This window comes from Panthera leo, chromosome A1, assembly GCF_018350215.1.
Source record: "Panthera leo isolate Ple1 chromosome A1, P.leo_Ple1_pat1.1, whole genome shotgun sequence".
Lineage (NCBI taxonomy): Eukaryota > Metazoa > Chordata > Mammalia > Carnivora > Felidae > Panthera > Panthera leo.
Genome location: NC_056679.1, coordinates 13,992,652 through 14,018,136, shown reverse-complemented (window position 1 = coordinate 14,018,136; position 25,485 = coordinate 13,992,652). Strand labels below are relative to the sequence as shown.

The window sequence follows — 25,485 nt, the reverse complement described above, 5'->3', positions numbered from 1 at the left end:
TTTAAGTTTGGGTTTTTTAGGGGTGGATCTACACTAGAGTATCTTGTGCTGTAAAAATAATTTAACTCTACTACTAACGCTTCTGAGGTCTCTCCTCACTGCCCCCAATAACCTGTGAGGACTCACCACTCTGGCTGGGCGGAGCTAAATCAGTGCTCTCTCTTCTGTGAGTTAAGGAAATTATTCACTTCGAATCCCCTTGGTCATATTTTGCCAGGTTTCGTGGAATTGCTTTCTATATATGTGCCGTTTGGTATTCAGCAAAGATTCAAGGGGCCCATACACAAGTTTCTGGAACTATTTTACTGCAGAGCTAACCTCCTCTAGGAAACTCTGCTGCACAACTTCCTGTCCTTCAATCATCATCTCTTCAGATCAGCAAGATTGCTTTTACTTCAGATTCCCCTTCTTTTACAACACTCTAGAATGTGCCTCCAGGCAAAATGTCAGGGAGATCATTGAATCCAATGAAATTATTTCCATTTTTCTCAGGGATTACAGTTCGCATTGACCTCCTGTCCAAGATCTAAAAAACTGTTGGTTTATAGATTTTGTCCAATTTTCTAGTGGTTACATTTGGAGGGCAATCCATTCAATAACTGTTATTCTATTATGACAAAAAAGAAGAAATCACACTAAATATCTTAGACCTTTTTCTTTCAAACCATTGTGCCACTGCCCTTTTCTCCCTATTTGGCAACAGGGAGACAAACTTTATGCATGACTTTATATTTAACCAACATTTCTAAAAAAGCTTCAATCTTAACTAAAGATACCTTGTTATTTCACAGGTTTTAATTTGACTTTTCCTTTTTTGAAAGCACAGAGAAGTTAAGGAAGGATCTTCTGCATTTAAAGTAAAATCCTTAAACATATACTGTATACTATGGAAAAGATACTAAATGATATTCTGATCCTCACAATAGATTATAATTTTTATATGAAGGCATTCTGGCTGTCACAATTGTAAAGGCACTGATTGTCAATGTTAAGTCAAGTGATACAGCTGATCAATCATGCAAATCTCTTTTCCATCTTGTTGATTCATGTGAAAACACTTTGGAAGATGTCATTTCTGAAGGATAATTTCTTAACGTTATGTTATACTGTGATCTCTTGACATTCTGACAACCCAAATAATTCAGGTATTTAAAATTTTTCAGTAGCTATTTGAAATAATAAGATCCCTTGATAAAATGCCACTTAACTATCATATTTGTAAAAATTAAAGTGATCCACTCCTCATATACCAACAAATACCTCCAAAGAATAATTTAGGAAGACTAAAAATTTTAAATTGCACATAAAATACTTTGCTTGAATCAAACTCGTTGATTATAAATTCCTAAATTTTGGGATAGCTAGCACAAAAAGTGAAGTATTTCCCCCTCATATGAAAATGGATCATTTGCAAAAACATGGAATGTTACAGAAAACATTACTGGTATACATTTGTGAAATTTTCCTAAAGTGCTAGTGACTATTTTCTTATTATAACATCAATAACAACTCTAGGGAGGCACCTGGGTGGCTCAGTCAGTTGAGCACCCTACTTCGGCTCAGGTCATGATCTCACAGTTTGCGGGTTGGTTGGAGTCTGCTTCACATTCTGTGTCTCCCTCTCTCTGCTCCTCCCCAACTCATGCTCTGTCTCTGTGTCTCAAAAATAAACAAACATTTAAAAAATTATAAAAAAAAAAACCTCTAGGAACTAAAGATATGCACTGTTGCTTAAATAGAATTATGCAAAGAATGGACAATGATACCTAAGTATCAGCTAACCAAACTTATCAAAAGTAATAATCAAAAACAGGAAGAGAAATGCAATCTGCAGTCAATATAATCTTAAGTAACACTCCACTGAACTGTGGTTGTCAATGCTACAATCTTGGCTTTCAGCTAAAAGAAACTTATCTTTATTTTAAACGAATTTTTCAAAAAAAAAATCCTGGTATCCAAGATACTATGTGATGAATAAAATAAATAAAAAGTGGTTTATAACTATTTATTAAGGAAAATCTTGTGAGTGCTTAGTACATAAAGGAACCTCTGAAACCATGAGACTTTCAAGCTCCAGAATCATATAGTATAATAAACACAGCCAATTAAATGAAAATAAAGACTATTGTTACCAATAGTATCTAAATTTAATTTTTCTTTTGATGATGCCATCATCTCTTACTCTAGCATGGGGTTGGCAAAGTACAGTCAAATCCAGCCTGCAGCTTGTTTTTGTATGGCCAATAGGCTAAGAACAGATTTTACATTTCTGTTAAAGGGTTGTGAAAACAGGTAACACAAAACACAAAGAATATATGAGAGAGATTGTTTGTTGGTCCATAATCCAGACCTCTACAGAAAAAGTTTGCAAACTCTTGTTCCAGAGTACTTTCAGATTTAAGATACATCTAGAAAACAAAGAGAAATGCTGAATTCATTAAAATGAAAATTTGCGTCATAGGCAAATTCATTAGAAAAAATCTTAAATATGAAAATCTGTAAAAGTTGCTTATAATTCCATTTTGTGAGAGACAAAACTTATGAATACGAGCTTATGTATACGATGACTTCCTGCATAAGATAACTGGTGTTAGATTGGTACCTCACAATCTGATGTTGGAAAATTTAAATTATTCATTCAAATACAAAAACAATTGGAGACTTTTCCTTTATTCAATTTCTTTTATGAATCAGATCTCTGTGAAAAACTGACAAAACGTAATTATCCATCTTACCATTCACAAGGTTAATGCTACAATTTTTTATCCCTTAAGAATGAGTTTCAAATACAGTTAATCCTCTATATGTAACTTCTCCCGAAATGTTTTTTTTTTTAATTGTTGTTGCTAGATTCATCTTTGTCTAGAGTAGGAATTACTTAAATTTGCTTTCCATTTCCTTCAGGCTATGCCATCATCTTGTGCATTAAAAACTCAGTCAAATTTGTGTAAAAATTGAAACAAACCACAAAATGTTCTTAAAAATATCTCAGTCACTAGACATAACCACTGTTGTCCTGTCCATTGCTACTCTTAAAATGTAAATTTTAATAGAAGTTTTGAGAAAAATTAGATGACTACTGCACCATCTCATCTCTCAGTGGTACAGAAATTAATTATATAGACAATATTTAAATAGATAAAAAGATACTGGCAAGGATTACCAAGAGTAAAACTGAATATTCAGGACTGTTAGTGTCAAAAATATGTTAAAATCAGGGGAACCTGGGTGGCTCATTCGGATAAGCTTCTGACTTCAGCTCAGGTCATGGTCTCATGGTTTGTGAGTTCGAGCCCTGCATCAGGCTCTGTGTTGACAGCTCGGAGACTGGAACCTGCTTCAGATACTGTGTCTCCCTCTCTCTCTGCCCCTACCCCACTCATGCGCGCTCTCTCTCTCTCTCTCTCTCAAAATAAATAAATAAACATTAAAAAAATATGTTAACATCTATAATTTTTAATGAGCCTTTGACTTACAGAATCCAGTTTGGATTTCTCTATTTCACACCTTGGATAGAACACTTGTGACAGCATCCCCCCCTCCCCCCCCCCAGGAATGAAATATATTTGCTTTATCAATTTTGAATATTTTTTAAATTTAAATAAGAGAATTCAAACTCAAAGTAGTATGTCAACAACTAGAATAAGCAAAAGATATAATATTAAGATGGTTAATTGAACTGTGAGTTTTTTTAACTTAGGAAAAAATTTGTCAGGTCTTATTTCAAGAATAAAAAAAACCCTAGGGGCACCCGGTTGGCTCAGTCAGTTAAGAGCCCAACTCTGGATTTCGGCTCAGGTCATAATACCTCATGGTTCTTGAGATTGAGCCCCATGTTGTGCTCTATGCTGACAGTGTGGAGCCTCCTTGGGATTCTCTCTCTCTCTCTCTCTCTCTCTCTCTCTCTCTCTGCCCCTCCTTCACTTGTGCACAGTAATGCTCTCTCCCTCTCTCTCAAAACAAAACAAAAATCAAAACAAAACAAAAAACCCTTAAGGTATTATTTATATTGACACTGCTATCAAAAGGAATAAAAACTATAGAAACTTATATTTTTGAAGGCTTTACAATATAATTTTAATTGCTTAAGAGTTTTATAATAAAAATATTACCCCCGAAGATCCTAATTAGAATTGAACAAAGAACTAAATGCTTTTAATTAGGCATAAAGTTCTTATGTACACTATTATCATTTACTCAAAAAGATAGAAAAAAGTAAGGTCATTTCTTAAAAAAAATTTAAAGATTATTTATTTGGAAGAGAGAGAAACAGACCATGGGAGGGGAGGGGCAGAGAGAGAGGGAGACACAGAATCTGAAGCAGGCTCCAGGCTCTGAGCTGTGAGCACAGAGCCCAGCATGGGTCCCGAACTCACGAACTGCGAGATCATGACCTGAGCTGAAGTTGGATGCTTAACCGACCAAGCCGCCTAGGCACCCCAATAAGGTCATGCTTAATTCATTATTTTTAGCCAACTAAAGATTTAGATAAGGACTTGGTTATAGGGGAGACATAGTAAATTATAAGGCATAATTGGTAATATTATGGTTTGAATTTTGAGAAACAAATAATGTATGTGACCTGACAAATTTCCAAAACCATGTCCAAAACTAATTAACTGGGAATCAATCAACTGTATTCATGACTTTTTGCCCTTCTTCATCCACAAAGAGCCTCTATAACTTCATTAGAAGTGTCAAGATAACAATCTTAACAATCATAACACACTATTTCGTTAGTATTTTTGTTGTTGTTGTTAGGAATACTGAAAGGCATATTGGTATAGATATTGGTCCAGTTCAGGGGTCATTTTTTTTTCTACAAGAGTCAGACAGTAAATGTTTTGTGGGATATCAGTCTCTGGCTAAATCAATCAACTCTGCCACTGTCAACATAAAAGTAGTTTATATATGCATAAAACAATGGCATATCTGGGTTCCACTAAAACTTTATTTACAAAAACAGATGGCTGGTATACTTGGCTGTCAAGCCACAGTGTGTCGACCTCTGGTAATGTAATGATAATCAACACCCATTTTAAGGAATAAAAATTATAGACCCGAAGCACTTGTGTAAATTTCCCTGATCCCAATTCCCTAGAAACAACAACAATTATAAATGAACCATTTTGAGTCACATTTAAAAAACTTTGCCACATACTAATGAATTTCTCTATAAGATATAGTACTATCCTTATACAAGCTCTTTTGGTCAAAAAGGTTTTTATAAAATTGCATTTCACCATTGCATAGTACTGTAATACACAACCATACCATTCATTTGTCCACTCTTTTGTTAGTGAATAGTTTGCTTCTAGTTTGTCCTCAGCAAGAACAGTGTTGCTATAAATATTTTATATTTACATCTGCTTGTGTACATATGCAAAAATTACTTCACGGTACACACACAGGCATGAAATTGCTGAGTCAATACAACTTACAAATTCAAATTTGTAAGTAGAGTAAATTATATTTCAAAGTGTTTGCATTAATTTACATTCCCACTAGATGATTCTACACCCTTAGTACATGGATTTAAAAAAAATATATTTTGTGCCAATGGGATGGGTTTTAAATATAAATTTTTAACTAACTGGATACAAAGACATATTTTGTACCATTTACCTGATTAAAAATGAGGTTGAACTTTTTCTTTTACATGTTTATTGGCCATCTGCATTTTCCTCATCTGCAAATTAAATGATTTTGCCTTTTACCCACTGTTCTGTGGAATTACGAGTCTCTTATCGATTGGTAGCTGTTTTGTGTAACCTGGATTTCAATCTTTTTCAAATATTGGTGTTAGAAGTACATCTTTCCACGGGACCCCTCTTGCACTGTTGGTGGGAATGCAAACTAGTACAGCCACTCTGGAAAACAGTGTGGAGGTCCCTCAAAAAATTAAAAATAGACCTACCCTATGACCCAGCAATAGCACTGCTAGGAATTTACCCAAGGGATATAGGAGTGCTGATACATAGGGGCACTTGTGCCCCAATGTTTATAGCAGCACTCTCAACAATAGCCAAATTGTGGAAAGAGCCTAAATGTCCATCAACAGATGAATGGATAAAGAAATTGTGGTTTGTATACACAATGGAGTACTACGTGGCAATGAGAAAGAATGAAATATGGTCCTTTGCAGCAACATGGATGGAACTGGAGAGTGTGATGCTAAGTGAAATAAGCCATACAGAGAAAGACAGATACCCTACGTGTTCACTCTTATGTGGGTCCTGAGAAACTTAACAGAAACCCATGGGGGAGGGGAAGGAAAAAAAAAGAGGTCAGAGTGGGAGAGAGCCAAAGCATAAGAGACTCTTAAAAACTGAGAACAAACAGGGTTGATGGGGGGTGGGAGGGAGGGGAGGGTAGGTGATGGGCATTGAAGAGGGCATCTTTTGAGATGAGCACTGGGTGGTGTATGGAAACCAATTTGACAATAAATTTCATATATTTAAAAAAAAAAAGAAGTACATCTTTCCAGTCTGTGGCTAAACTTTTCAGTTTTCTTAAAAATAGCAGCAAAATACACGTAACATAAAAATTTCTATCTTAACCATTTTTAACTCGTAAGTATATTCATAGTGTTGTGCAACCTCCAGAACTTTTCCATCTTGCAAAACTGAAACTCTAATACCATTAAACAACTCCCTGTTTCTCCCGTATCCCTTGGCAACTATCCTACTTTCTGTATACATAAATTTGACAATTCTAGATATCTCATATAAAGGGAATCATACAGTCTTTATGTTATTTGCTTATTTCACTTAGCATAATGTCCTCAAGGGTACATCCCTGTTGTAGCAAGTCAGAATTCTCTCCCTTTTTTAAGACTGAATAATATTCCACTGCATTTATAGACCACATCTTGTTTATCCATTCATCTATATATGGTCACTAAGGGTGTTTCCACCCCTTGGGTATTTTGAATAATGTCACTATGAATATGAGTGTAAAAATACACGTTTGGCATTTGCTTTCAATTCTCCTAAAAATTTTTAATGTTTATTTTTATTTTTGAGTGGGGGTGGAGTGTAGAGAGAGAGGGAGACACAGAATCCAAAGCAGACTGCAGGCTTTGAGCTGTCAGCACAGAGTCTGGCACAGGGCCGGCCCGAAATCATGAACCGTGAGATCATGACCTGAGCTGAAGTCAGACGCTCAACCAATTGAGACACCCAGACACCCCTCAATTCTTATAGATACACACCCAGAAGGAGAATTGCTGATTCATATGATAATTCTATTTCCAATATTTTGAGGAACTGCCATGCTGTTTTCCATACTGGCTACACAATTTTACATTTCCACCAAGAGTGTGCAAGGTTTTCAGTTTCTCCACATCCTTGACAACATTTTATTTTCTGGGTTTTTCATAGTAGCCATCCTAAGGGGTGTGAGGTGATACCTTGTGGCTTTAATATGCTCCTTTTTAAGTTGCTTATGTTTTTCTTGCTGAATTGTAGTAGTTCTTTATATATTCTCAATATTAAACCTTCAATAGATTTGGTTTGTAAATATTTTCTCCCTGTTTGTATGCTGCCTTTTTACACTATTGATTGTGTCCTTTGGTACACAAAAGATTCTAAATTTGATGAAGTCTAATTTATCTATTTTTACTTTGGTTCCCTGTGCTTTTGGTGTCATATCTAAGAAACCATCGCCAAATCCAGTAACATGGAGTTTTATCTTTATGTTTTCTTCTAAAAGTTTTATAGTTTTAGGTCTTAAATTTAGGTCTTTGATCTGTTTAAATTTTTGTACATGGTGTAAGGTTAAGGGCTCAACTTCATTCATTCATATATGGACATCAGGTTTTCACATGATTTGTTGACAAGACTGTCCTTTCTCCAACTGAATGGTCTTGGAATCCACGTTGAAAATTATTTGATCATGTATGCAAGGGTTCATTTCTGGGCCAGAGATTCTATCCCATTGGTCTATGAGTCTGTGTTTAGGCCAGTACCATACTCTTTGATTACTGTAGCTTTGTAATAAGCTTTGAAATCAGGAAGAAGGAAACCTCCAACTTTGTTTGTTCTCAAGACTGTTTTGGCTAATTGGGGCTCCCTGAGATTCCATCTTCATATTAGTATAGATTTTGCTATTTTTCAATAAGCACCACTGGAATTTTGAGAGAGACTACATTAAATCTGTAGATTGTGGGTAATATTGACATCTTAGCAATATTAGTCTTCCCATAAACATGGGCTATGGGCTGTCTCTCCAATTATTTGTTTCTTCTTTTATTTCTCTCATCAGTGTTTTATAGTTTTCAGTATATAAGGCTTTCTTTTTAGGTCGTTGGTTAAGTTTATTCCTAAATATTTTACTCTTTTTGATGTGATTGTAAATTGAATTGTTTTCTTAATTTCCTTCTTGTATTTTTCAATGTTCATTTATAGGACTACAACTGATTTTTGAAGTGTTGATTTTGTATTGTGTTGAATTCATTAACAAATATTTTGTAGAATATCTAGGATTTTCTACATATAAGGTCATGTAATATACAAACAGATAATTTTACTTTTTCCTTTCCAATTTTGATGCTTTTTTTAAAAACAAATTTAATGTTTATCTTTGAGAGAGAGAGAGAGAGAGAGACAGAGCATGAGCAGGGGAGGGGCAGAGAGAGGGAGACACAGAATCCGAAGCAGGTTCCAGGCTCTGAGCTGTCAGTACAGAGCCCAATGGGAGGCTCAAACCCATGAACTGCGAGATCATGACCTGAGTCAAAGTTGGATGTTTAACCGACCCAGCCACCCAGGTGCCCCTGATGCCTTTTCTTTTTTTAACATAATTACTCTTACTAAAACTTCCAGTTCTATGTTGCATAGAAGTGGTTAAAGTGGGCATCCCTATCTTGCTCTTGATCTTGAAGGAAAAGCTTTCATTTTTTTTTGCCATTAAGCATGTTAGCTTTTAATTTTTTTATATATGGCCTATATTATGCTGAGTTAGTTTTCCCCTCTTCCTAGTTTAAGTGTTTTTATCATAAAAGGCTGTTGAATTGGTTAAATCATTTTTCTGCATCAATTGGGATGATTGTAGGTTTTTTCTTTTCCTTCCTTCTATTAATGTGGTGTCTTTCATTTATATCGGTTTTCCTATGTGAACCATCCTTGTGTTCTAGGAATACATCACTCTTGGTCATATGTATAATCCTTTTTAATATGCTGCTGACTTTGATTTGCTAATATTTTGATGAGGATTTCTGCATCAGTTTTTATAAAGGATTTGGGCCTGAATTTTCTTTTAATGTTTTTGTCTGGTCTCAGTGTCAGGGAAATGCTGGCCTCATATAGTAAGTTTGAAGGTATTCACTTCTCTTCAATTTCAGTGTTTTAGAAAATTTTGAGAAGATCTGGTGGATCTGGTGGTATATATTTTTTTGAGTTTGTTTCTTTTTAATTATTATTTTTATGAGAATGTTAAAGAATGATACATATTGATAGCATTTTATTCTCTCAGCAATGAACATACATTTTCTATAAAAGAATTTCATGTATTTGCCTCACCATAAAAATCACCTGGCAACCTGATGAAAAAATATATATCCATTCTTTCCTCATGGAGATTTTGATTCAGTAAGTCTAGGGTAAGCCCTATGCTTTTATATCACACCAGGAGATTCCAATGATCAGACAACATTCTATATATGATGCTTTTTATTGGCTGCTTAAGATTTAATTATGTAGGTATTTCACAATTTAACTTATAGTTATCTGCTTATAGATTGTGAGTTTTAATGATATTTTATTTTTTTAATTTTTGTTTTTTAAATTAAATACAAGTTCATTAACATATAGTGTAACAATGATTTCAGGAGTAGAAATTGGTGATTCATCACTTACATATAACACCAGTGAACTGGTGGTATTCTTAAACATTTGAGGTAAAAGTCTCTTTTGTCTTATATTACTATATCTACCTCTGTTCTGTTTTGGTTACTATTTGCATGGAATATCTTTTTTCCACTCTTTCATCTTCTATCTGTGTATGTGTGCTGAGATTTAAAATGAATCTCTTGTAGACAGCATTTAATTGAATCATTTTTCTTTGTAAATCATTCAATCTATGTCTTTTGATTGGAGCATTTAATAAACTTAACTTTTTAAGTAATTACTGATAGGGAAGAACTTACTATTGTCATTTTGCAAATTGTGCTCTGTCTGTTTTAAAGCATTTTGGTACCTCATTTGCTCCCTTACTGCCTTTATTTGTGTTTAACTTTTTTTAATGATGTGCTTTAATCCCCTTTTCAATTATTTTGCACAAATTCTATACATATTTTCTTTTTATTTATTTTGAGACAGAGAATGAATGTGCCTGATCTGTTTAGCTCAGGCCACTACCACACCTTTACAATTATAACAGCTTGTTCATCTTTAAAATTATGTTGGTTTTTTTCAACCTCCATTCAACTACAGAAATTTAAGAGAAAAACTCATCAAATTCCATGAAAATAACTTGAGATTTTTTGAAAATAATTTTTTATTGAAAGTGATGGATTATCATGGACAGAAATTACTTCTTTGTGATATCATCTTCCTACCATGAATGTGATATAGTCAGGGTTACTTATGTCTTTAATGTCAATAAAAGCTTCTTATAACTTTCTCCTTCGAGAACATTAAAATGCTTCTGTAAAATACAACACAGATAAATAAAATGCATAAAACATAGATTAAGAATTATTTTAAAATGAACATCATTAAAACCACTACATAGCTGAAGAAACAGACTTTTGCCAAGTATCCCAGAAGCCCTCCATGCATCTTGTGTTATTCTCCTTCCTTTTAACAAATCATTATCTAATTTTTATGATAATCACTTTGATTTTTCTTTTTAAAGCTTATGACCCAAAAATGATAGTTATAGCTATAAACAATTCAGTTTTATTAATTTTTTGAGATATCTTTTAATGCTCTTTTAAGCTACAGATCCCCTCTATCACTTTTTTCCCTATATAAATTATTTTGAAGGAACGAAGATATTTATTGTATAGAATTTCCACCAGTGTTAATTTTGACAGCAGAATTCTTATGGTGTAGTTTAACATATTGGGTATATAATCTCAATCAGATTTAGCTTTACTTCATTCATTCATTCATCCATTCATTCGGTCACTCAGTCAGTCTTGATGGATGATAGAGCTTTCTCCCATCCAGTTATCTATTTGTCTCTCCTTCTGTGATGTTAGCAGCAATTGATGCTAAGGTCTATTAATTTCCTAGGGGATGCTAAATGTTAATGACCTAACCCAAAAATCTATCACTTATCAGATATATTTATATTTCTGTAAAAGAAGACTTCCCTCATTAATGATTGGATAACGTAAATGATATAACTTACAAAGGAATAACAAGACAAATTTTTCCCTTTATTGATCAGTTTTCAAAATAACGAATTGGCTCCCTATCTTCTAAATTCAACCAAGTCATTTTAAAAATCAGTCTTACAACTTACATATTTAACATATCTATGCATTTGGATGCACTGCAGTTATTATACCTACTGATGTTGAAAATGCCCCATGTTTGGCCAATAAGAGTGTCTTCAAGTTAGGTCCTGAGTACTTTTGACAGTGTTTGATATTTTCCTTGGTTTTGGTATCACCAAATGTTGCAGGCAAATCATGAACATTTACTGTTCTAGCCTTGGCATCACTCATTTCTCCAAAAACTGGTTTCTTTCAGTGGTAAATGATATTTCAAGACTACAATCTAGAATCCAGATGTACTCTCTGCTACTAACTTGTCATTGTTCCTAGGCAAAACAGTAGACAGAACTAGAGTACATATATGAATGTGTGTCTGTTTGTGTGTGTGTGTGTGTGTGCATGCAGATAATAATTTAGCTTTTATAATATCCCATTCAAATTCAAAACTAATGAGAGATTTAATGAGAATCTTAATTTTCAGGCACACAAGATAAAATAATTACAATATCAACAATTATTAATTGGTTTTATATAACATTATGTAACAGTTTTATAAAAAAATATCAGTAATGCCACCACAAATATTATTGTCCTCCTCCTTTTTTCAGTTTTCAGGGCATAAAGCCATTATATACTACTATAACTCTCTCCCATATAACCAAATTAGTTCAGTTAGTTGTCTAAACACATGTATACTTGATGGTTATCATGGGTTATCATGTTTACACTCTCCAGTCCAGTCACTTAGGTTGCCTGATACTTAATTCTACAGTAGATTCTTCAGGAGAGCCTAATAGGAATAATATTCCCTGAATTCTTTCATTGTAACAGTTTATCTGTTTATCTTTCATACATGAAAGCCAGTTTGGCTGCCATTTTCATTCCTAGAGTATCTTAAATATCCTACCCCATTTTCTTCTGGTAGAAAATATGTCTATCAAAAATTATGATGACAATTTGATTCTCTTTCCCCAAGTTAATTTGTATTTTTATCTAGATGCCTGAGATTATTTTTCTTTTTCTTTAAAATTCATTAATTTTATTACACTGTGTCTCAGTGTTGGTCATTTGAGTAATTTTCTCAGATATTCAGTGTGCTTTTTAAATATATATATATATATATATATTTAAAATCTCTCTTTTTTTCAAATTCCAGGAGTTTCCTTGAATTATGGTCTTATTATGTTGCTATTCTTTTATTTGGTTTCTTCTTTGGAATCATTTATATTTATATTTATATTTATATATATTAAGTAATCTAAATCTGTCCTTTTCACTCTCATCTTTTCCATTCCATTTGGTAATTTTTTTTAATATTTATTATTTCTCCTTTTTTACCTTATATTACTCTTACAGACTTAACTGTTGAATCTATACACTTCTTTATTTCTTCTAATTTAACCTTTATTTCTAAAATAATTTTTCTTTATTTCAAATTATTTCCTAAGTTCTATAACCACATTTGTAAGATTCTCTAATTCTTTAAATTCTGATATAAATTTTCTTTCATATCCTGTATCATTTTCTGATGTCTTTTTAGCTCATTTAAAAACTTTTCATCTGTTTTCTGTCCTGCTTTCATGGGCTGAGAGGGTATTATTCTACTTATTCTCATTTTTCTTGTTGTAATTTGTGGGATTAGGATACTTTTTGTTGGTTATTTTATGTGAAATTAACTTACCCAAACTCTTAGAATAGCTTTTTTTTTTTTTTCCTCTTCAGGTTCTAGAGATCCCTCTTCTGTTTGTTTTCATGTCATTTAAAAAAAATATGACAGTGTACTTTCTGACATCTATTAGCTCTGCTTATCTTCCCCATTTTTTAAAATTTATATTGAGAGTGAGAGAGAGAGAGAGAGAGAGAAAGGCGGGGGAGGGGGGGTAGGGGCAAAGAGAGAGGGAGAGAAAATCCCAAGCAGGCTCTGCACTCAGTGCAGAGACTGATGCAGGGTTCCATCTCACAAGCTGAGCTGAAGTCAAGAGTCAGATATTCAACTGACTCTGCCACCTAGGTGCCCTGGTGTTCCCCAGTTTTATGAAGACTTTCTCTTTGTCTCTCTTGTCCTTCTGTTGCTCCATTTGGGTTCTATTCATAGTAGTTTCTTCTCCTTGTGGGACTTTGTCTTGGAAGATAACTCAGGTTGGTTAATTTCTCATGGGGCCTACACGGCTCAGCCCCTTCCGTTGTTACCATGGAACCCCTCAACTCATCTGCTATTACAGTGTGTAAAAACCCTCTCTATTCTAGCTGCTGGGTTTTAGCCCTCTGGGTTTTCCAGTGAGTGTTCGTAGACCAGTTTCCTCAGATGCTGTCTTGTTTCCCACCACTTTCTACCATGCCTCTGCTGATCCATGTGTTATCCTGTAGGTGTTGTGTCTCAACCCGGTCATATTTTAGAGTTCAGTGGGATATGTTGTCACCTAGTTTTGTTGTAAATGTTCATTTGTCATTGTAATTATTTTTTCAAAGCCTAGGGTTCTGTCTGTTTTTCATGGAGGAATTCAGGGTTATTTAAAAAGCATGCCCCCCATTGCCACCTACACTGAATTTGTCATGTTCATTTTTTTTTGTATTATTGCCATTTTAAAATAACTTCTGAACAGATATTTTAATCTATAATTTTTGAATTTAACACACGCAAGTTTTTCTAATTATTTGGCCATACTCTTACTATGAATGATTCAAGGGTGATATGGGCTTCTTGATCAGGATCACTCTTTTTATAATAACATTTCAGTGATGTTCTCCTTTGGTAGAGTGAAAATTACAGGCTATTTTTCTTAAAGTGTTAGTCTTGGAAATTTAAATATTCTGCAGTATTATATGACTTAACAGAATATTCACTTATGTCACTAAAAGAGTAACAGACGCTTTAGTGTAACATTTTCTGCACTGCTACCATCTCTTTCTGAGATATTTCAACCTCTACATATAGCTTCTAAAAGAGGCAGCCTATAGATTACATCCAACCTCACCCTTCTCATCCACCCCAATCTTAACTGATATTAATAGAGTATAAATAGAGCATAATAGAGATATTATGAGATAGAGAGCATATAGGCATAGAGAGCAAGGTCTAATCTGCTTCCTGACAGTCAGCCCCCAATGTACAACTGGACCTACACCTTTAAATCCAAACTCTAAGAGAAGCCACACTGTTCCTGTGAAGTGTATCCTCCATCAGTGCAGCAAGTCAAATAAATATAACAATTTTGGACTAACAGTGGTTTTGCCTCCTTGAGCTGGTGGATTTTGATACTTGCCTATATATCTACTCTAATTTTTATGCATTAGTTCACAGATTTAAAAGCTGTAATTATTCTTATATAAAGTTCACTAAGTTCTAAATAACTGCTATCTTCAAAAATCCTTAATGATTTCCAAGAGAAACACAGGAAAGGTATATAAAAATAGCTACTGTCAATGAGTGACCTTAAAAGGTAAGAACTACACTGAGTACTCTAGAATCATTCAATAGTAATTTAACACAGGTTGACTAAAAAAGTGATAGATAAGATCATTGAAAGACACTATTTTAGCTTGTATTTTAAAGGACACAGACAATGTAAAATATCAATGACTAATTATTCTATAAAAAACCAAATGAATACAAGTATAAATTAACAATGAATATAAAACAACAAAGATGCAATTCAAATAAATTCTTATTTGAAATTAAGAATAATTGCCTTCCCTTTTCATAGCATTCAAGTATCTTCAGTTACCTAAACCCAACTTTGTTCCTACCACTCAGATATATATGACAAAGTCAAAGCAATGAGATTTAGTCATCATAAACACTCTTTTTGAAGTCAATGGCTAGCATAAAGGTATTTTTATCATGTAAATCTCCTGAGTCCTTTACAATAGTTTGATAGTTTTTCTTCTCAGAGGAGAGGAAGTGTTTCAAATTAGGGAAAGAAGGGAAATGGAGGAGAGGGGGAAAAAAAAAGAATGATCTAGAGTACATGTTCAAGAATGAGAACATGAAAGGGCATGTATTTCAGAGACCGGGGTGGAAAGCAAGAATACACCTTGGATGAGCATAGCAGCTAATTCGTGACTGTGGATGACTGATCAATACGGAGAATTCTTATTATAGAACACAACATTTTATCTGTCTTACCACCTTATTTTCAAAACTCACCTCTTCCAGAAATTATTAGTAACAAAAATAATTTTCTAGTCAAGTGTAGAGAAAATACTGAATATTATTAGCTAGGCAATGTAACATAAGCAATAAGATACTTCCTATTTATAAGTGAGGAATGATTTTATTAAAATTATATAAATAAAACAACACAGGATTACAGAATAGAGGACATTAATAAGAAGCTGGATTCAAAGGATGATAACAATTTGGAGGAAAGAAAAAAGGAAAGAGATCCAATGCAGAAGACATCGTTGTACAAACACAAGGAAATGTGATATTGTGTAACTTGTTTTCAATAATTAATGTTTTCTATAGCAAGAGAATGGAGACTAGTTGAGTCTGAAAAGGAAAGTTGTAACTAAATTGTGAGAGATATAGAATGTTGTTCTGTTATACAGCAGATATTTCTAGGTTTTTGGAATGTATAGTTTGGCAGAAATTTGGAGGACATATCCTAAGTGTGTCAACTTTCTATTTAAAAAAATAAAAATTAAACCTAAAATTCTAACATTTGCTATATTGTACTAAGTTAAGTAATGTTAACACAAAAAAGAATATGAACATAACATCTACATACTTTTAAAAAATATGATAAACTCTGGATGCCAAAAAGTTAGAACATAAAATTGTATTCTGCCAGATGAAAACAAGATGAACTTTCAATATATACCTTGTTCCAATGTTTCATTTTTAGCATAGTTATTTTTTAAAAATCCAAGAGGCATGTTCTTAATACTCTTTCAGAGTACTCAATTTAGAGTATTTTTGGTAAACTTAGGGAAGCCCAAGAAAAACAGCTCTCAGTTACCTACCCAGCCCTTTCTTCTACCTTCTTTCTGCAGCACTGGAAGAAATAAAAAAACAGACCAGGTGTCTGATCATGGCAAATTCTGGGAAGGGGCTACGTATGTGGGGTCTTGTCTGATCAACATAAAGCAGTTATAGTTATCTGGCTGTAATTCCTTAGAGCTTAAAATTGTCACAAACCGTCACTGAGGAACCAGGAATGTGAGTCTTAACAACTTAAAATAATTCCTTCTTTGCTTTGGCTGCTGGAAAACTTAGTGCTGATTTGTGTTCCAGTTTTAATAACACGACAGGACCCATGCTAACATTTCTAAATTTATTCTCCATTTATTTTAGCATTTTGACCACTATTTATATATTCTTGTATAAGTTTGCCAAATCATTTTTGGAAAAGACATATACAAATACAGAAGAAAGACTTCAAGTGAATGAGGAAACATTTAAGATTTATTTTTTCAATAATGTTTATTGATTTTTTTTTCTTATTGTAAAGTAACACATGTTATGGGGTCATTACACTAAATATTCTCTCAGTCTAGAATGTTTTTCTAGTAAGGTGTATGACTCACCTCCTGTAAGTCTTTGCTTAAATGTAATTTTTACCACTGGTCTATTTAAAATTATATAGCATGTTAGATACGATAAATGCTACGTTAAAGGATATGTCCAACACAGGGTTTGGGATGATAAAAATGGCAGGGTCAAGTTGCGGTTTATTTAATAAATCAACCTCTTTAAAACTGCAACCTGACCCTGCTGTTTTTATCATCCCAAACCCGTGTTGGACTTATCCTTTAACGTAGCATCTACCACCTTCTAACATGCTATATAATTTATTTATTGTGTTTAATGTTTATCACTTAGTGTCCTCTCCTTGATGGAATATAAACTCAAGGCAGGGAATATTTTTTTAATTAAGGTGTGTTTTGTTGTTGTTTTATTAAAGTATCGTTGGCACGCAGCGTTAGATTAGTTTCAGGTGTGCAACATAGTGATTCAACAACTTCGTATGTTATGCTATGCTCACCGTCTGTCACCATCCAACACTATTATAATACTTCTCACTGTATTCCCTATGCTGTAACTTTTCATCCCTGTGACTTATTCATTCCATAACTGGAAGCCTGTGTCTGCCACTCCCATTTTGCCCATCTCCCCACCCCTCTCCTCTTTGGTCACCAAGAGTCTGTTCTCTGTATTTATGGGTCTGTTTCTGCTTTTGTTTGTTTGTTCACTTGCTTTCTTTTGTAGATTCCACATCTTCATCTGTGATATGCGAATATATTGTAAGTACCTAAGAAAATGCTTGGCCTAGAACAAGAACTCAATGTTTTGTTTTGTTTTTTAAATGAATAGCTCACCCATGTGTCACTGTTCTAAGACATTCTATAGGCATTATATAATTTAATTCTCACAAGAACCCTGTGAGGGAGGTGCTATCACTGACTACATTTTACAGAAAGGATGTAACTTTCTAAGTTACTTTCTAAGCTAACAGAGTCAAGTTATTAACTATTACTGCCTCTCTTGTGTAAAAGCAGTTGAGACAATGATAGAACAGTCACAGGAAAATGACAGTAAATAGAAAGTGAAAAGCAAAAGGATATATACGCAAGGCTGCTAAATCCAAGGAATAGTACCTACGGCCATTATGTCCTCACAGGATCATCTAGATATTGAGATTACCCCTTTCTGAAGCTCATGAATATTTATAAAACAAACTTGTTAAAGAAGTAAGGCTTCAGAAAACCATATTTTCAAAGCTGCTCTCCTAATACAGGTGCATTAATTAAATCTTCACAACAATTAATTTATCTGCTTTCCCTCCTCACTCCACTGAAGCTGCTGTTGAGTAAAAGACAACGACTTCATCAACTCCAGGTTAAGTGTTTCTTTACATTTTCTCCGTGAAGAATTGTCACGTTACAAACGTTAGGGGAGTAAGAAGTCACTTACAGAAGCACGGCTCTTACAGAGAGTGCTGCATAGTACACACACCGTCTAACGAAGGCTACACCGCACCCCAGGTAGACTAGGATTATAAGAGCCAGAGTCTCCTAGTCCAACACTTTTTCACAGTTCTCCATTCTGTTATTAGCACTGACTGTGAAAACATGTTATTCTTAAAAAATGAATGAGAAGAAAGCATACAGGAGTATCGTATTCGAATTTGTGGAAGCAATGTCTTTACGTTCTTTTGGCAATAAATATTCCTCCAGAAGTACAAATTACGTCATGATTAAGAGATACATTATAGGAAACTAAAATAATTAGAATAGAGAGAAATCATACCTTCTATCAATAGCTCTTGTCCATGACTGCCAAGAAGTGTACGAGATAGGAATGGGGCAAAGTCTACAAAAATTTCACGAAGAAGAGGAGCAACTTTTTCTAAAGCTCTTTCAAGTTTTGCAGTGATGCTGTTGAAATTAAGACATAAAGACTAGTAAATATAATTCAATATAAAAAGTCAAATAAAGTTTACTTCTAAATTAAAATCTTGAAAAATCACGAAAATACAATTCTAACCCATGGAATCGTACCAGTTTCAGTAGAAGGGACACCCTGTACGGTTTCACATCAGACATAAGGCTACTCTGAAGACTTCAGCTAACATGGAATGACTATTCTGTGAAAAGCTGTTGGGATTGTGTCACCTGCAAGGGCCATAGACTCTGCTCGTAGCTCTAAGGAGCTTCAAGAAAAGTTTTTCTTCTATGTCTTCTGTGACTTATCCTTCTATCTATGAAAGAGAGCTGTTTTGAACACCCCCTACAGGGATAGTTATGTCGGTTACAAAGAATTAACCTTTGTTCGCAAGAGTTACCTAAAAATTCCCTGGAAGGCTAGACTAATAACGCAGGAACTAGAATCCTCTGTAATACAACTAAATTGCTGTGCTAAAGTAGGCATTTTCCACCTCATAAGCCCATTTACTTTTAGTTATTGATCGCTGTAATATGATTTATATTATTTCATTAAATTATACGGCCTTATATAAACACTATTTGACATTCTTAAAAATACTTTAAGTAGTGTATGTAAAAAAAGAACAGAGGTAAAGAAAATAATTCTGCTCAAGCAAATAAATAATCTGGTAACATCTAACTATCTGTCTTAGAAGTAAGTGCTCTGAAGTAAGACTGCTTGGACTAGAATGCTGGTTCTGCGGCGACCTAGGGGAGCGTGGGACATTAAGACTTCCTTTGCCTACAAAATGAAGATGACTGTAGTACGACTGGTGAGGATTAAATAAGCTAAGGCATGTAAAGTGCACAGAAAAGTACCCGGCACACTGCGAGAGGTCAGTCACGGTAGCTCTTATAACAACTACTTTGAATACAACAAAACTATATTTACTCTTACAAAATGTGGCTCTGACTTAAAAAAACAAAGTCACTATAATAATACAATGGTAGATGAACACACACTGTTCTACATCGAAGACATCTACGGCAAAAAATTGAACAATGCTTCAAAATAAAAGTTCAGCCACAAAGCTAAGTAACATTTTGGCTACGTATGAGGAAAAACATAAATGCCAAAAGGGTTATTAATCACAGAATAATTTTCCATATATTACTAATACTTAAAACTAAAGAACTGTGTTGTGAAATGATTAAATAGGGATAAGGGAATAGACAGGATTCCTTCTTTCTTAACCTGGAAATAGCATGATCTGATTCATTTGTGTACTCAAAGCCTCACCATTAGCACTTCTATTTGACTTTTTCTTCTCTTATTTGGATGAACAGCTTTAGACAAAAAAACTCAGAAAACTGGTGTGAGCACTTCCACAAAGACTATTCTGGAGGAACAACTTGCGGCAAGAAAGGGACTCGGGTGCAGCTGCGAAGACTTGCCGGAGATAAACAGAATTTTCAATATTCTCCCTTACTCCGTTATTCCTGAACCTAGAACCTTCTTTTAACCCAATGGTTCTCAAACGTTCGTGTAGATTAGAATCATCTGCAATGCTGGTTAAACAGACTCCTAGAACCCCCTCCCCCTAACTTCTGATTCAGCAGGTTTGGGTGTACTGTGAGAATTTGCACCTCTGACACATTCTCAGGTGGCTTGCTACTGCTGATCCAGGAAACGCACTTGGAAGATAACTGTTTCAGTGAGAAGATTGACTACTAGTAAATTAGAATAAAATAGCTAGCAAAGAGAAGGCTACCTGAAGTCCTAAAATAATCACAGTAAGTTATGTCTGGCTTTAGTGAATATAGATGGACAGAGCTCCTTTTTCAGGTCTATTTAATTCATTCCTTCTTATCTCCAGGATCACGTCCTATGACTTCCCAGCTAAAGTAATCCCATCCTTTAAGGAAAGATGAGTAAGAATGAGAAGAGCAAACCTATGAAAAGGAGAAAAATCCAGATGCTGTTGTTTGCTTCTGTACTTGAATTCTGAGTGAAGCATGAATATTTTTATTTAAGATTAATTAATGAGAGTGAAATTACTTTAGAAACATTTTAGATGTATAAAGGTCCACATCAGTTATATTATCATAATATACTATTGTGTAATTAAATCCAGGTGTATTTTTTCCCTAGTTTATGACTTTTTCCCATAATTTATGGGTTTATGTATGATTTAGAAGCATCAGAATTGCAACAATAGTCTTCTAAGCGATTAAGTTACAGATCAAATAGAAACTTCAATTAATCTAAGCAAATATTTACATGAGTGTGTATACATATGTACTAATTATCTTAAGGGTAATGGATAAAAACAGACATTTCTCAGTGAGTGAATCCCTACAATAGGATTTTTTAAAAAGTGTTTTTAAGCATTTATTCATTTCTGAGGGGCAGAGAGAGAGGGACACACAGAATCCGAAGCAGGCTCCAGGCTCTGAGATATCAGCATAGAGCATGAAGCAGGGCTCGAACCCATGAGCCGTGAGGTCATGACTTGAGCTGAAGTTGGAAGCTTAACTGACTGAGCCACCCAGGCACCTCCCCTCCGCAACCCCCGCAAAATAGGATTTTAATAAGCAACTAATTTCTTATAAAACTCAATAGAATATTAAATGATGCTCTTACATATCATCCTGTAACCATAATTTTAATTTTCTAATGAGGGACAAAGTAACATTTTACCCAGCAAGAGACCAAATGTTTTAAGTACATAAAATCATCATTAAATAATACTGCCAGATAGCTCTATCAAACAACAAACTATGCTAAGTGGAAATGTTTCATCCTCACTTTTTTACAGTGAAGAAAATGGACAGGGTTTTGTTATTGTTGTCATTAAGAGTTACAGCTTCCTCACAATGTCTTTTAAAGGAAAGTAAACTTCAGATAAAGTTTAGAATTCTAGAAAATAATAATAATTCTTTCACTTAGGACACTGCTTATGTTGTGAGTTTGTTTGTTTGTTTGTTTGTTTATTTTGAGAATGAGAGAGATGCAGGGATGGGGGCTGCAGAGAGAAAGAATCCCAAGCAGGCTCTGCACTGTTACTGCAGAGCCTGATGCGGGGCTCGAGTTCATGAACCATGAGATCATTACCTGAGCTGAAACGAAGAGGTGGATGCTTAACTTACTGAGTCACCCAGGTGCCCTGTGAGTTTTATTTTAATAAACTCCTTTATGTTTGTGTCACTTCATAAAGTTATAATTCTTACTTTTAGTTTTAACTTTTGTATCCTCCTAGGTCCTTTTAGCATGTCATAAATATAATAAATACTTGATAATTTAATATGGTACATTAAAATTCTTAAATTTCCTCACTTCTTACATCATAAAAAAGTTATGTATATAATAATAAAATCTAGAATGAAAGTAATTATGTAACTTTAAGTAATGTACAATAAAAGATAAAACTCATATATAAAAGAAATTATTACACTAGTGAAATTCCACAACAGATTTCAGTATTCAAATGCTCCTATGTAAATTAGGAAATATAGGCATAGGTAAGTGAAGTGATTTGCTTAAGTAAACTTAGATAAAAAGGAAAGATTAGGAGAGTATTAATGAAGCAAAACCATAAGTTGTAAAGTTAAATTCTTAATCAGCTACATACTATGACTGGGAATCGACAAACATTGACTTTAAATATTTTGTTTAGTTTTCACTAAGTTTCTAATGTGAAATATAATTTAACATACTAGACAAGTGAAGAGTAAATGTGTCCTGAATCTTAGGTTCTGTAACCTTGTGACCTACTGGTAAACAGTTTTTTCCGCTATAACTTGCTAGGTTTATAGCAACTAATGAACACGTGAAGCTGAAAAAATTCTTGCCTACTTTATCTCCACATGGACTTCTAAATTAAAAAACTGACATTTTCTCCTTATTCTTTTTAAACAGAATCATACACATTTTCAAGTGCATGAGTACAGATTAAGAAAGAAGATGACATTACAGAAGATTAAGAAATTGAATCTCAATAGAATTCTACTGCAAGGAAATATTTCACTCTTTTATAAGGTAAATTGAATTCCAAACATGCATTTTTTTCAAGTTTTAAGAAATGTAATGCTGGGATGTCTTTAGATAGGTATAAAAGCTTTTTTACAGTGCATGTTTGGAAATTGTTAATTGCATGTGTCTTAGACAAAAAGAAAAAAAACAAACTGAAATGGAAATACTCCTCCTTTCTAGTGAACTAGTCAAATAAAATATAAAATTTAACTATAAAGTTCAGAAAATATGTCATTTATCTGAGACCACACAACAGACCTAGTGCTATAAAGAGTAAGGCTAATTGTCTTTTAAATAGGTGATATAAAAATGAAATAATAAAACTTTTCCTAGTAAATAATATTTTTAACACAAGAGTCGTATATGCTTCTGACTGGGGCAGCCAGGCACTCCTGGTTTTAGTGCTTTCCCACAGAATGACCTAGGTTCTCCCTTCCAATCGCCTCACTTTTCCTCAGACCAGTTCTCCCTTCCCACTTATAGGTGATGTGAAGAACATTCTTCAGTAAATTGCCTGTATACAGTGCTCTGAGAATATCTTTCCTGTGACTGTAGTCTGTTAATGGGTGCTGTTAGTATAGTACTTGGCTCACATAATATTTTTTGAAAATACAATTTGAAATATCATGAGTTAGAAATTCAAATTTAAAAAAGTAGAAAACTTCCACTTAAGATGCAGAAAGCTGGAAATGGTCACTCCCACACTGATCACAAGAAAAAGCCAGAAAATATATAGAATTATAGCACTTTTAGGATCTAGCAGATTGCTGAGATCGCAGGACAACCAATTAGCCTTGAAATCTGAAGAAAGACCAGACCCTTAAGAAGACAAGGGAGGGATGAAGAACTTGCTTCCTCGGGGCAGAGCCCAGGAAGAAGAAACGCTGGGTACTCCATAGACTGGTAAGAGGAAATCAGCTAACACTTTTAATAAGTTGATCGAGTCCAAGTGTGAGCTAATGTGAGAGAATGAATCTTCAGAGCTGCAAGCACAAGGGGAGCCTGCGGTAATTTGCAGGCTCTTGTCCACAAACCTCACCATTACTCATGAGAGAGACCGGGGGCAGCATGGAAGACTGAGAAAGTCCTTTCACCGCTGCAGGCTAAGCAAGGGAAGCGGTGACTGTTGTAGAAAAGACATAAAGCCCAGCCTGGACCTTCTTCTCTATAACCTCTGCGGAACAAAAGCCTTATCTGTCTTAGAACAGGGCGGCAAGACCGGTCACGTTCAGGGTACCAGAGAGAGCCTTTTGCAGCTAGAGAAAGGGAACAGAAAAAAAAAACTTTTCTGAGGGAGAGCAGGAAGTCCTGATATTTAGAGATTCTCCAACCACTTGCAAATGGGCAGGATCAGTAGCAAGTCCCACACACAAGACCCGGGGCAGCACTTGCCTAAAACCCAGTCTGGAGCAGAACAACAGGAAACAACCCATGCCCACCACAAACCAGGCTTGCAAGTACCCAGTACAGATACAGCAGACGACTGTTGTGGAGGGAACCTCTTTGAAATATAGGAAATATAGGATCGAAAGAAAGCCTTCAATAGGAACACTGAGTAAAACATTCTGACAAGTCAGCCTCTACATAAAGACAAGGTAAATGTAGTGAAATTTAAGGCATGAGTTGCAGTGAGAGTATTTAAAACAAGAAAACACAAACCTAGCTCAACTCCTGGGTAGAATAATTTAAGCTACAATAGGAGAGGCCTAGCATAAGAGGCAAGCCCTTTTCCAGGATAAATACCATGTCAGTTATGACTAATCTATAGATAATGTCCAGTTTTCAACCAAGAAGTATAAGACATACAAAGAAGAAAAACTGACAAAGTCAGAATCACAAAAGGATAGGATCAGAATCACAGAGAAACCAGGTGTTGGAACTATCGGAGGATTTAAAATAACTGTTTAACATGTTGGGAGTTAACTAATACTTGAAAAGATAAGCCGATGTGCATAAACAGGGAATTTTAGCAAAGTAAGAAGCTGTAAAAAAGACACAATGATGGAAATACAAAAATAGAGAAAAAAGATAATGCGTTCAATGGGCTTATCAACAGATTCAATAAAGTTAAGGAAAGAATTAGCAAATTTGATGAAAGGCCAATTAAAAAAGGCATATTGAAATAAAAGGAGGAGATATATATATATAATGAAAGAAGAATACATATATTCTTTGAATGCAAGTGAATTCAAGAGCTGTGGAAGAGTATCAAATAGTCTATATAAATGTCATTAAAATTCCAGAAGAAAAATGTGGTATGCCAAATAATGGCTGCCCAAAGGTGCCTAAACCATAATCCCTGGAATTTGTGAGTCAGTTATGTTACATGGCAATAGGGACTCTAAAATGAAATTCACGCTTTACACACTGAGATAGGGACATTATCCTGGACTATGTAGGTGGGCCTAATGTAACCACAGGAGCCCTAAAAAAGCAGAAAACCCTCTTGGTGGCATCAGGGAGTTGTAGTAGAAGAGAAAGACGTGAAAGACATGTCAGAAGGTGAAGCCAGAGAGGTCCCAAGTGTGAGAAGAATGTGATACACTGTCACTGGTTCTGAATGAAGGGGTCATATGCAAGGACTAGAAAAAGGACTCTCTAGGAGCTAAGGACAGCCCTGACTGACAACTGGCAAATA

At 34.5% G+C, this 25,485-nt stretch overlaps 1 protein-coding gene across 8 annotated transcripts in view; it reads right to left on the bottom strand.

The window, feature by feature from the left end:
• NBEA (neurobeachin) overlaps positions 1-25,485 on the bottom strand; it is a 683,574-nt gene that overhangs the window by 379,323 nt on the left and 278,766 nt on the right. For all 8 annotated transcript variants that reach the window (XM_042952224.1, XM_042952367.1, XM_042952503.1 and 5 more), the window contains one exon: positions 18,699-18,826. In XM_042952224.1, coding sequence (XP_042808158.1) covers positions 18,699-18,826 — 128 coding nt within the window. The remainder of the gene's footprint in view (positions 1-18,698; positions 18,827-25,485) is intronic.